Genomic DNA, 13,068 nt, shown 5'->3' on the forward strand with positions numbered 1-13,068 from the left:
ACTTAATTTCATTATGTTTTAATGATAATCTACTGCTTATAAAATCTCATTAACATGTACTTTAGGCTTTGACATTCATAGCATCTTCATAGAATGAATATCTCTATATCCAAGCATGACTAGAAAGACCAATGTGTAACCAACTGCCTTGACAAATGGCATCAGCCTTATAAACACCCTCTATAAAGCTTCTTTCAATCTCTCTATGGCCAATAATTGTTTGTCGCTGCATTGTCTCAACGTTAATAATTCCATATAATAACTGTCTGTTAATAAGTGTTCACATCTTGGAATCTCTCCAGGTGTTTCACTTATCTCGTTTCTTATCGCTACTCCAATGATCTTGTCCATCTCCCTTACTGGATCCTAAGCAAAAATGCAGGGATCGTGTGTGTTTCTATCAGTTTTAATCTTTAGTGCCTAGGATAGTGTTGGCATCTGTATAGACAGCTCAATTGCATCTGTAGGATAAATGAAAGGAATACTTTACTTCTTATAACTAAGTAATAGTTTTATTCTGAAAGTAATACATGCTTATATTAAAATTCAAACCTATAGAAGACTGTAAATCAACTCTACTCCTCTGAGACTAAGTTTAGGTGACAGATGAAACAGCAGTCAGATGGCCAGCCACAGAAGCTGCTTCACTCAGGTATGCCATGTGATTATTTTGCTAGGCTTCATGCTGGATCTAGATGACAGAGAGAACACGAATTGACCCGCCCCTTCCCTCTACCTCTTAGGATACCATCTGTTTCTTCCTCAAGTGTCAGATTGTTACTCTCCCTCCATAGCCATGAAATTTGGTGTGTCCCAGCTCAATAAATATAACTTCACTTCTTTTTTTCAATCACCTGTTCCTCTGATCCAGACCTTTCATATAGAAGAGTTAAATGTGAATGGGACAAAGACATTTTTACAAAAATTACAGATATCTCCTATATTGGCTCACATGGGCCATTCTAGGGGGATTCAGTTTACAGTGAACACAAACAAGAGCTTATTATCCTCGTAGTCTAGGACCATGTGAAGCCAACAAGAGAATCCAGGGAGCTGAGTCAGAATTAAGTTTGAATGCTCCTGGCCCACTTTCGGCTGAGCTACTAGCTGGAGGTATACCAATCAAGCTGGCTTGGGGTTGCTATTAGGGGAAAGAAAAATGCACCATGTCCAGAAATGGACAGGGTGGAATCCCATATTTTCAAAATAGTTTTATATAATTCCCCACCTATTTCATCCTGATCATTACTCAATAGGTGGTCAAGAGAAGATTAACATTTTTGGGGGAAGGCCAAATTTAGTGAGCCAACTGCCTTGCTCAGGTGGGTGGATGAGGAGGTGATTAGAAGGTTGGTCAGATATCTTTTTCAGTCAGTTTTTGAGGAAGTCATTCCAACATTCAGCAAAAAACTTTGAATGGTAGGGAGTATGGAAAAAATCTATCTAATACCTTGATATTCCATTGTTAAGTGGCCTTTGTGGCAAAAGTCACACCATCATCAGACTGTGGATGGCCTGGAAGTCAGAAAACATGACCTAATTTAGTTTCATGGGCCACAGTGGTGTGGCCGGAAGTGGCTAATTGGACTAGAACAGCAACACTCTAACCTGAGACTGAGTAGGATGGTGACTTGGTGCCTGTACCAAATAGAGCCATACTCAAACAGAGCTGTACATGGGAGCCATACTCCCACTATCCCCTTCTGAGCCGTACTTGTACAGGTACATATGGCCTTCTGTCCACTCTGGTGACAGGACACTCAACTTCACCTTTATCATCTTTTTTTCTTAAACCTGCCAAGGTTGAGGTAGAGGGGACCAGAGGTGTCAGAGGGCATGGAGGGAGAGAACAGCTTTATGCCTGTGAACAAGTTTGCCTTTATTTTTAGTTTAGTGTGACTGTTCACCCATGGCTCAACCAAATGAATGTTTAATGTTTTCAGTTTTCATTCCGTTGGGGAAGACAATGAATAAATTAACATGTACTGATGATGTGTACTCTGAATAAACTACATAAGTATATGGCATAGGTAGGGGAAGGGCATTATTTTAGATAAGTTGGTCCAGAAAAGAACCCTCTGGGGATATGTGAACAGAAACCTGAATAAAGGGTGAAGGGGTATGCCACTGGATTATTTAAGGAACAGTGTTCCAGTGGGAGCTTTAAGCATGAAGATTCTGGATCACATTAAACAAGCAAGTTGGTACGTTCAACAAAGTAATATACACAATTCTCTTCTGATTGTTTATATCTTCCCTGCTAAATGTGGAAGTGTGGTGATGAGCTGAGAGGAAAAAGTATGGAGATGGCCATCTGAGGAAGGCAAACAAAGCGTGAAAATTGTCAGAGGGATGGAGATTGCTTTGACTAGGAGCTGCAGCTGGATTGCTGCAAAGCGTTGAGAGTCCACTTGTAGTGTGAGTTCATAGATTTAAAATGAGAACAGGCAGCAGCATATTTTTGCAGTTTCTTACTAGCTATGTTCATCTGTTTGCATGTAGGAGTGGAGTAGGGGAAAGTTGGAGTTAAGCAGTGTATTAGTTTGCTTGGACTGAAATAACAAAGTATCACAGACTGGGTGGCTTAAACAAGGGAAATTTATTTTCTCACAGATTTTAAAAGTCCAAAATCAATGTCAGCAGAGTTGATTTCATTCTGAGGCCTCTCTCTGTGGTGTATAGGTGGCCACCTTCTCTGTTTTCACGTGGTCTTTCCTCTGTGTGTAACTGTATTCTCATGGCCTCTTATAAGGATGCCACTCATATGGGATTACCTTATTTTAACTTTACCTCTTTAAAGGCCCTATCTACAAATATAGTCACATTCTAAAAGACTGGGGGTTAAGACTTCACATATGAATCTTTTTGGGAGGAAAGGGGTGCAATTCAGCCCATAACAACCAGCACTGGAGTTTTAAAACTTAAATATGTTGCAGTGAGAGAGGGCATATGTAAGAGATGTGAAACCCTGTTCTGATAGCTTACTATTTAAGACAAAGGGACAAATAATAAACAAATAAAAACCCCAATTAATTTTTTAATATGTTGGGGGGAGTCATAGGTACAAAGAAAAAAATAAAATGAGGTAAGGCAATAAAGAGGACTGGGTTGTGTGCTGTTTTGTATAGATGGTAGGAAAGCTCTCCGTGATTTGACATTTGAGCAGGAAGGAAGACCTGAAGGAAACAAGAGCAGGGAGCCGTGACCATCTCAGCAGCATCTGCACGTGCCCTGATACAAGGTCATGATTGGGAAATGTAGGAATCGCCAGGAGACCCGAGTCACTGGCATGGAGAACAATGGTAAGAAATGCGATCAGAAAGGTATTAAGTAGAAATGCTCTCATCTGCTGCAATTGTGGCTATAATTTCTTTAGTTAATCAAAAATTGATTAATTCAGAGAATCATATGATAGGTACATAAACATTTTGTTTTCGCCTTAAAAAAATGAGCTATAATTTATATAGAATGAAATGCACAGATCTTAAGTGTTCTGTGAGTTTTCACAATTATAAATTCCTGTGTAACTCATACCCCATCAGAAACTACATCTATTAAATATATTTGTGATTATTAAATATAAAATATATTTGTAATGCTCATGAATATTACATATATTTAATATCAAATGTATTTGTGATTTAATATTAAATATATTTGTGATGCTCATCTTGCCTCTCCACCCCTTGAGTCCATACATACTGAACATATACTGCTTCCAGAAGGATTGGCAAAGAGAATCCTCATTCTTTTTTCTTGTTCTTTCAATGCTGTTCTTGATGATAATATTACTATTACTGCTAATAGTAGCTAATGTATAATGAGCTCCTCCTAGTTGTCAGGCACTGTTACAAGAGCTTTACATGTATTAATTCATTCAATACTCATCATAGCCTTATGAGGTAGCTACTACTGTTCATATTTTGTGAATAGGAAAACAGAGGCATAGAACATTTAAATAACCTGAATTAAGCCATACAGTTAGTGAGAATTGTAACTCAGATTCAAATCACGGCATTGTAACTCTGCAATATATATTTTTAGATCTTATGCTAAGTTGCATCCTAATAGTCAAATTTTGTGTTTATGAATATGCAAACTTTCCTTAGATTAAATGCAAGTGAGGGCATATTTTTTTGCTTCTTTTCCACCATCTTTTCATGTAAGGCATTGATTTAACATTATCTTTGTCTGCTTCTTTGTCTCTTAGTGTATCTTTTGGTGTGACATGGTCTTTACAGTGGACCCTTTGGTTTAGGCTGTGGGTAGATTGCTCTAGTCCACCTTAATTTTAAATCTTCATTTATACAAAGGTCAGTCTTCCTGTCAATAAGACCTGTAGCTAATTCAAGATATTTTTTCAATGCTTACTCTCTAGATTTATTTGTCCTTAAACCAAACTCTGCAAAATTGTCCAGTCATCAGCTCACAGAAGCTCCTGCATGGCCCTTTGAAATGTTTAAAGTACGTTGGGTGCTTGAAAGTTCTGGGAGCATGACCAGCAGTCTTCCACTAGCTTTCAGGATCCTTTGGCAGCCTCAAGTCTTTGTTGTTCTTAGTGCTGTGGAGTCGATTCCAACACCTAGCCACTCTGTGTACAGAAGAGCAGAACCCTGCCTGGTCTTTTTGTGCTCTCCTCTCACCTTCTGGCTCTGTAGCAGACCATGCTTCACTGCTATTCACAGGAGTTTCAGGGCCTCAAGTGGGTGAGCCTCAAGTATAGCTTCGTACAATAGATTGAGTAAATGTGCACCTATTATGCAATTTTCTACCAAAGTAAATATATGACTACAGATAAAAATATGTCCAATAGCAACTACACTAGACTCCCCAGGTAAGTGATAACTTCCTAATTAAAAAGGAAAAAACAGAAGCTTCTTTCTTCTTATTTTGAAAACATAGAAAAAGGGACAAATAATAAACTCCTAAGCTTTATCTAGATTTCATTTTTGTATTTGAAATACAGTTTTGATAAAGATGATAAAAATGGTGCATATTTTCAAACAAAAATCTTGTAATATCTAACAGCGTATCTGGCTGATACCAATACTTAGTTCAGTGGGCAAGAAGCAAAGGAGAGGCATTCTGACTAGCAAGATGGTATTTGATAGTTCTCTAACTCTTCAAGTTTTCCTGTCTAGAGAAATATTCTTAAAGAGGGAAATAACTGTGCTCAAAAGATTCAGAAACAATTAGAAAAGAGGTCATATTTTTGGATAGAAGAACCTGTCGTTTATGCAAACTTGGTCCTGCTCCACAGTGGCTTGCTTGGCAAGCCAGGGATATTGCAGAACTTGGATCTGGCTTGAGAAACAGAGCAATGTTTGCAAATAAATAGGAGCTTCCTGGAATAAAAACATAATACAGATGCTGACTCCCTTAAATAAACCTGGGCCACCAACTGTGCTTACGTTGGTTAATGTTACTGTGTATATTGTACCATCCTTCCGCACAATCAGTTTTGTTCTCATGAAAAGAAGAATATTGGAACACAGTATATGAAATTACTATTTTACTAGTGCCTACAGATAATACTCTTATCAATGATACAATTTACTATGTTTCCAAGGTAGAGATGTTTTCAAGGTAGAGATAGAATTAAAAACTTGAAATAATACTGTTTCATAAATAAGCAAACATTTAAACAGTAACTTAGTTTTATTACATAAAATACTGTAGTAAAGTTAGACTTTTCAGTGTTAATGTCTTGATATATAGATCTAGCAGGCTATGAAATTAGAATAATTTGAATAATGCTTGAAGTGGCAATAAGATGTAATTTTGACTTTCTATTATAGCTGAAGTTTAAATTAAATTCTCAATGACCTCAACTGTTAGGCTCTTATTAGGAAATGACTTATCTTAGACATTTTAATATTTAATCTTAAGTGATTTCAGATTTTCTGTTATAATAATAATATTCATATTTCCTTTTAAAAATGTTCTCGGTCTTATCTTACTTAAACCCCACAATATTTTGAGAGGTGGATAGGGCGGGAAATATGTTATAAGTACAGAAAATAAAGCACAGAGAGGCAAAATGCCTACCTAAAGTCATCTTCTCATTTTATGGCAGAGCCAGGGCTGGTGCTGTTTCTGTCTTTTATTATAGACCTTTATAATAAAAGATCTTATATAATATATAGATCTGATATAATATATAGATCCTTTATTACAGGATCTTTTATTTTGAAGTATTCCTTCTAAATCTGGGGATGGCCATTTGGTAACCATTAGTGTTATATGTATATTTTCCTTGGGATTTGTTTTTCTACAATAAACCTAAGGGACCTACTCTATCTTAGGACCAAAGAAAGAAAATTTGATCGTTTGAATTGTTTCATATCCCAAATTCAGTAAAGCATACCCAAAGTAACAGGAAATATATGTGGAGGAATCCTTCCCTCGTTATCAGGTTCAAAGACTGAGTTCCAATGTTTAGTTACAATTTTTACAGAAGAGTGTGGTTGAAATGAAGGAAACTAGATAATTAACATGCCATTTTATTTAAAAAAAAATAACAGGCAAACAAATAAACTCTAAATATCATGTATTCCTTAGATTTGCACATTTTGCATCTTTCTTTTTTTAAAAGAATATGCTGAATAAGTGTAAATTTTATGTAGATATTGAACATAAACCCTTTGTTACAATAATTAATTTTTTAACTGTCACTTTATGTAAAGTTTAAATTTGTCACTGGTCTGGGTGGGTTGCAACAGTAGACAGCATTTGTGTTCTTTATGATGCAAAGTCAGCTGCCGTGAATTTAAAGAGCTTCTGCCTCAGCATATTGTACTTTGATATTTTTATTTTGAGACAAATGTTTATGGAATTTCCAAGTATCTTTGTAGTTAATAACTGTTCTCCCCAAATATATGTCAGAACTATGTTAGTTATCTTAGTCATATAAATAAATTTATACTTAAGATGGTATTATTTTAAGTGCAGCAAATGACATGAAAATATTTTTGGTTTGATATATTGACTGTGTAGGGGATCAGAATTAGCCATTCCGAAATGTGTCTCTTTGGCTTGATTATTTTTAAGGACAAAAGACTCTGAAAGAAACTTTGACCTCCTCCCAACTGCCTAAAAGTATCTAAAATAGAAAGGCCTGCTCCAGGAAGGAGCTAATACCATAAGATAAGGATTGTATAATGTAAAATAGATGTGATAGACAGAAAGGCACCAGCAAGCCCATTTTTATCAAAGTTCTGTCTCTGGGGTCATATTTTCTATAGATGGCCCAGAGAACACTTGTTTATCAAACATTTGTATTTCCATCTCTGAGTAACTTGCCTTCCTCCCTTTTGAAAATCTAAACCTCTACCCCCAACATCCTCCTTTGTCTTTAGCTAAAGATGGTATTTAAGATGGTGGCTTTGGCCATTCTGGTGAGTTACTCAGTTTTCCTGGGTTTCTCTCATGTATACATGTTATTAAACTTTGTTTGATTTTCTCCTGTTATTCTGTTTCATGTCAGTTTAATTCTTAGACGAGCCAGAAGGACCTAGAGGGTAGAGGAATTGTCTTCCTCCCCTACAACTGTATAGATGAAAATGAATTAACCAGGTAGTTATTGCTCGATGTAGTATAAGTAAAACAGATATGGATATGGTATTAATTCTACAGTTACTTTGAATATCTCTCAATAATTGTGCAAGTCTTTGTTATGCCTTTTAGAATTCTTGCTGTGGTAATTTTAAGTCACTTCACTCTGGTATGTTGTTTCTCCTCTGATAAATTGTTTGAATGTATACTGTCTATTCTAAAGTACACATCTGTTGTGAGTACTTTCTATGCAGACCAGATGGGGTTTTTAAAGCTGAATAACTGTTGATTTATTTCATGTAATTGCCCTATTTGAGAATCTTGAGAATTTTTTTTCTGTTTTATGTCTTAATGGTAATAACTGTCTGTTCTGCAAGATGCTTTACAAGCATTACTGTACTTAATCCTTATAGCAAATATTTAGGTTTGGCATTGTTAGTCTCATTTTATAGATGAGAAAGCTGAAGCTTAGAAAGGCTCCCACAGTTAGAAAGTGAATAGACCCAGGCGTAAAGGCCAGCTCTTAGCCACTGCAATATATTGTATCGCAGGCTGATTTTTATTTCAGCAGTATCAGCCCCTTGGAAGTGCTGAATCAGGATAAATTCAGAACTGCACTATTTGACAGCTTGATGCTCTGTAACATCATGATGGTACTTTAAGGAAAAGACAATATAATTTGAAGAAATCAGATAGTTGTCAAGGGCCTAGCAGAGTAGTGACAAGTCTAGGGATGGCTTTAGAATTTTATCCACCTGGCTTGTTTACAACTTTCTTTTGTTTGGGCTTTTAATTGCGAATTTGAAGGCTGAGTGCTGGTATATACAGGAACATATTTCATGTTATATCTCCTTTATGTAAAACAAACTCACAACAACTAATTTTTTTTCTTTTTCTTTTTTTTTAAATACAGTGGGATGCATCTTGCTTTTATCCTGGAGATTACCTCTGTGGCTTGGTTTTATCACAGTAGCGTCTGTCTTCAATCTATGTATTAACTAGAAATCAAGGAAAGACATGAGGAGGTTTGTTTACTGCAAGGTGGTTCTAGCCACTTCACTGATGTGGGTTCTCGTTGATGTCTTCTTACTCCTGTACTTCAGTGAATGTAACAAATGTGATGACAAGAAGGAGAGATCTCTGCTACCTGCACTCAGGGGTAAGTGCTTTGGAAGCAAATATTATTTTTATAGAGATGAGAAGGATGCTGACTCATGGCAAAACGTGAAACTTTAAAATAGGAGTCGTTTCAGCTTATTGAGTTAGAAGAACATTTTGGTTTTAATGTGTATTTAGCCATAGGAAAGCTACTTTACTTTTCTTGGCCTCAGTTGTCTTGTTGGAAGAAATGAGGAGAATTAGCTAACCTCTAAGGTAACTTCCAGTTCCAATAGTTCCAACAATCTGTGACTGTATGGAAGGAACGCTTTAGTGAGCATTCAAATGGGACAGAATTTTAAAGTTAGGCTTCCAGAAGCACGAGCCTTAGAGACCAAGTACGTAACATAAAAGGGAAAAACTACTAAAGTGAGATGGTGGGAATTGTAGCAAAATAGGACTACACATGACATCCTTGAAGACTTCTAAAAGCAATAAACAAACAAACAAATAGCCAGTTCTTCAAACAAAACTCGTATTGGTGGCCACATTAAACTGTGGGCCACCAGATCATTGCCCTGTGTTATGCACAAAAGATAATTTCAAGTTATTTCAAGTTACTTTAACTCAATATTTTTTTCTTCAGGGACTGGTTTCAATGACTAGATAAGAGTGAATTCTAAAGAAACATGATGATTTGTATAAATGGTGACTTATTAAGTAAAGGCATAAAGATTTGTTTCCTGCAGAGTGATTTTAAATAATTTTTTCTATGCTTTTTGTTGACTTCTGGATCTATAAATATATTTCTGAAATATTGCTAGAAAATTAGTGCTTCTAAAATATTTATGTGTGTTTACAATTAATTTTATTCTCATGAAATTAATCACTTTTTTTCTTGAAATCTGGTTTTTATTAACGCTCTGCTTAGCAAAAGTTTTCTTCATAAATATGACAAAAGGTAAACTTTGAGTCCCAGTTGAAATGTTTGTACTTTTGGAAAGCGAATCTAGATTACTGAGTTGAGATTTCCATTTATTCAATGAATATAATCTACTTTTAATGTTACAGCCACTTTTGAGATTATTTATTAATCAAAACATGCTAATAAACAGAACTTCATTGATACTATCTGGTTGTATGAGCTTTAGGGAAACACTGAAGAGCATTTCTAAAAATTAATTTTTGTTGAAAGAGTACTTTGGACATCTTGAGTTTACCTTAGATTGCAATAATGCTCTTGTTCAGTTGGAGAAATTCTGATTATCTTCCTCTTTTAAAAATGAGTCTAACTCTGTCACTGTAGTTTTTAACTAGTGCAAAGAATTGGGAAAAAGCACTTTAGAAGTGACTGTACTCATTTAGGTAGTTTATATGCATTTTTTTATACCATTATACTAGAATTATTCAAAGAGGAGAACTTGATGAGTCCAGCAGTTTTTGATAAATGAACATGGGGCTTGATTTGCTGATCTTTAGTTAAAATCCCAGAATAAATCAGCCTTTCTGCTCCTTTATTGGACTCAGTTGAGCTGTTGGTTGGCTGAAAGTAGAAATGTGTGTTGATGGATCACATCAGCTTGGAACGATCACCTTGCCATTTGTTGAACAGAGCCGTCTAGATTGGTCACAAAAAATGTTACAGTCTGATTCAGCAAAACTATGACAGGCTTTTCTGCTGTGACAGTACCAAAAACGTATAGTTCTGCTAATTTAAGTCCTTAATGATGTCTTAAATCTCAAAATGTGAAATTTAATGATGCAAGGCAAAAATAGTAATTTTTTCTTATACTTAAATGGTAAAATTAAATTCTATTCTCTTTCTATTGGAGACTTTAACGTTGTACATTATTTTTGTCTTAAACAAATGGAAGTATACTTTAGGGTCTTAAGTTCATTTTCTATTGTTAGTTATTATTTCAGAATATTATTTAGGAATTTGTGGTATGTATGTAAAGTAATATTTATTTACAGGCAGATGATGCTATGCAAAGTGCACTTGGCTGAAATTTTCATGTTCCAAATATGCTAAAAACAGGCCTTTTGAAAAAAACTTCAAAAAAATTGTTCTTTCTGGATGTATGTGTCTCCATTATTAAAACAAAGAGTTTGGACTAGGTTGTTTCTAAGATCCCTTCTAGTTCTAAATTTTAAGCCATTTTTAAGTACCCAATATTAGCATACACTCTCAATTAATTTTTGGGAGATGTTCATTCATCTGTTCATCAAATCATTGATGACTTAAGTGCCTATCAAATCAACATGTTTTACACCTTAAGCTCACACAATGTTATGTGTCAATTATAACTCAATTAAAAGCAGAAATGCACATAGCCTCCTGATGGACAAAGAGAAAAGAAATCCCAAGCATCAGGACCCCTGGGCTCACAGGTGGTATACTAAAATTACCACATAGTTAAAAGCCCAGGCTTTGTTGACCAACCTGGGTCTCACCTCCTCCCCATTGAACTAGTTGTGTGACTTTTGACAGATTCTTTAACAAAATCTTAATGGTCTTGTTTAAAATGAGAACCTTAGAGGGCCAGCCCTGGTGGCCTAGTGGTTAAGTTTGTTGTGCTCTGCTTTGGTGACCTGGGTTTGGTTCCTGGGTGCTGACACACACCACTTGTCTGTCAGTGGCCATACTGTGGCAGTGGCTCACATGAAAAAAAAAAGAGGAAGATTGGTAGTAGACGTTAGCTCAGGGTGAATCTTCCTCAGCAAAAAAAAAAAAAAAAAAGAAAAAAGAGAACCTTAGAGGCTATAAATTCTGCTTCACAGGGTTGCCTTGAGAATTAAATGAGTTGATGTACATAAACCCCTCAGTGGAGAATTCACAGTAACCCTTTATCAAGGAAGTGACTCTTTAAAAAATAAAAAAGTATTTGTTAAGTACCTACTATGTGCTAAGATCTCGAGATATAAGGGAACTGCGGTCCCTACTGTCATGGAGCTTATAGTTAATAATAAAGCAAATATTTTTCTCTCGCTGTTTCTGTAAAAATGCAGTCTAGAAATGATTACAAGGCATAATGGGTGTAATGGTGTTAGAATGAGGAAGAGGGATGCTCTGAGTAGAGGAAATGGATCTAGGGTATTAGATGAAACTTCATGGAGACTGTCGCATTTAAACTGAGGTCTAAAACACAAAAGTAGTAAATAGTTGAGGAATATACTAAAATTATAATGGAATTATAAAGGTTACAGGATACTTCTGAAGGAGAAAAATGCAGACGACTTATAAAATTAGAATAATTAAGCCTGTAGTATTGGCACAAAGGGATGCAAAGGGTAGAGAAATTGCCCAGTGCAACAGAATAGAGACCCTAGAAGTAGACTCATACATGTCTGGAACATTCTGTATATGACAGAGGAAACACTGCAGATCAATGGCAGAAAGAAGGGCTGTTTAGTAAATGGAGCTGAAAATAAAATGGTAATCCATGTAGAAAACAAGTGAAATTGGATGCCTAATTCATGTCATAAACTTTGGATGTATTAATGTAAACAACAAACCTAAAACTTTTAGCAGAAAAAAATTTAAGCTCCTATAAGACTTTGAATTTAGGAAACATTCTAAAACACTACACAAAAAAGCATTGACAATAAAAGAAAATATTGATAAATTTGACTATATTAAGACAGAGAGTTGGTTCTTTCAAATATACTTTAAAGAAAGTTAAAAGAGAATTTATAAACTGTAGAAGATGTTGAAAGAATTTGCAACTGAGAGATTATCTAGTATATACTATAAATGTATACTATTATAAATAAGAAAAGCCCAAATAACCCAATAGGAAAAAATGGGCAATAGACATGAATAGACACTTCTTAGAAAAGGAAACACATATAACAAAATAACTTATGAAGAAATTTAGCATTAATTATGATCAGGGAAATGCAGACCAAGGCTACAGTGACATATTTATATCCATTCAATTGGCAAAAATTAAAAAGACTGATAATACCAACTGTTAGAGGTGATGCATCTCCACATTTTTATGATAATTTTAGATAACAGTTTGACATTATCTCTGAAATCTGAACATTCATGTATGACCCAGCACTGGTAGTCATATACTCAAGAAAATTTCTTCCACATATGCAAATATTTCATAGCACTACTGTTCATAAAAATAAAAGCTGAAAATTACCCATAGGCCCATAAATGGAGAAGCTGATGCATGAATAGTGGTGTATCAATAAGAGAATAATATATAGTAGTCAAAATGAGTGAACTACAGTGACTTGCACTACTATGAATGAACTTTGATGGTACAATAGTAAGGTAAGTATAAAAGTTATGTCCTTCAAAGATGATGTACAGCGTGATACAGTTTGAAAAGCTAAAACTAACTAACATTTAAAAACAGACGTTTTAGGAATATATAGAGATGCAACAAGACTTTATATAAA

At 35.2% G+C, this 13,068-nt stretch overlaps 1 protein-coding gene across 3 annotated transcripts in view; it reads left to right on the forward strand.

Annotated features, from left to right (window-relative positions):
* The window catches only part of GALNT13 (polypeptide N-acetylgalactosaminyltransferase 13), a 465,368-nt gene that overhangs the window by 46,827 nt on the left and 405,473 nt on the right, over positions 1-13,068 (forward strand). For all 3 annotated transcript variants that reach the window (XM_046657834.1, XM_046657833.1, XM_046657835.1), the window contains exon 3: positions 8,468-8,713. In XM_046657834.1, coding sequence (XP_046513790.1) covers positions 8,572-8,713 — 142 coding nt within the window. In that variant the 5' untranslated portion in view covers positions 8,468-8,571. The remainder of the gene's footprint in view (positions 1-8,467; positions 8,714-13,068) is intronic.

Source organism: Equus quagga, chromosome 4 (genome assembly GCF_021613505.1).
Source record: "Equus quagga isolate Etosha38 chromosome 4, UCLA_HA_Equagga_1.0, whole genome shotgun sequence".
Taxonomy (NCBI): Eukaryota; Metazoa; Chordata; class Mammalia; order Perissodactyla; family Equidae; genus Equus; species Equus quagga.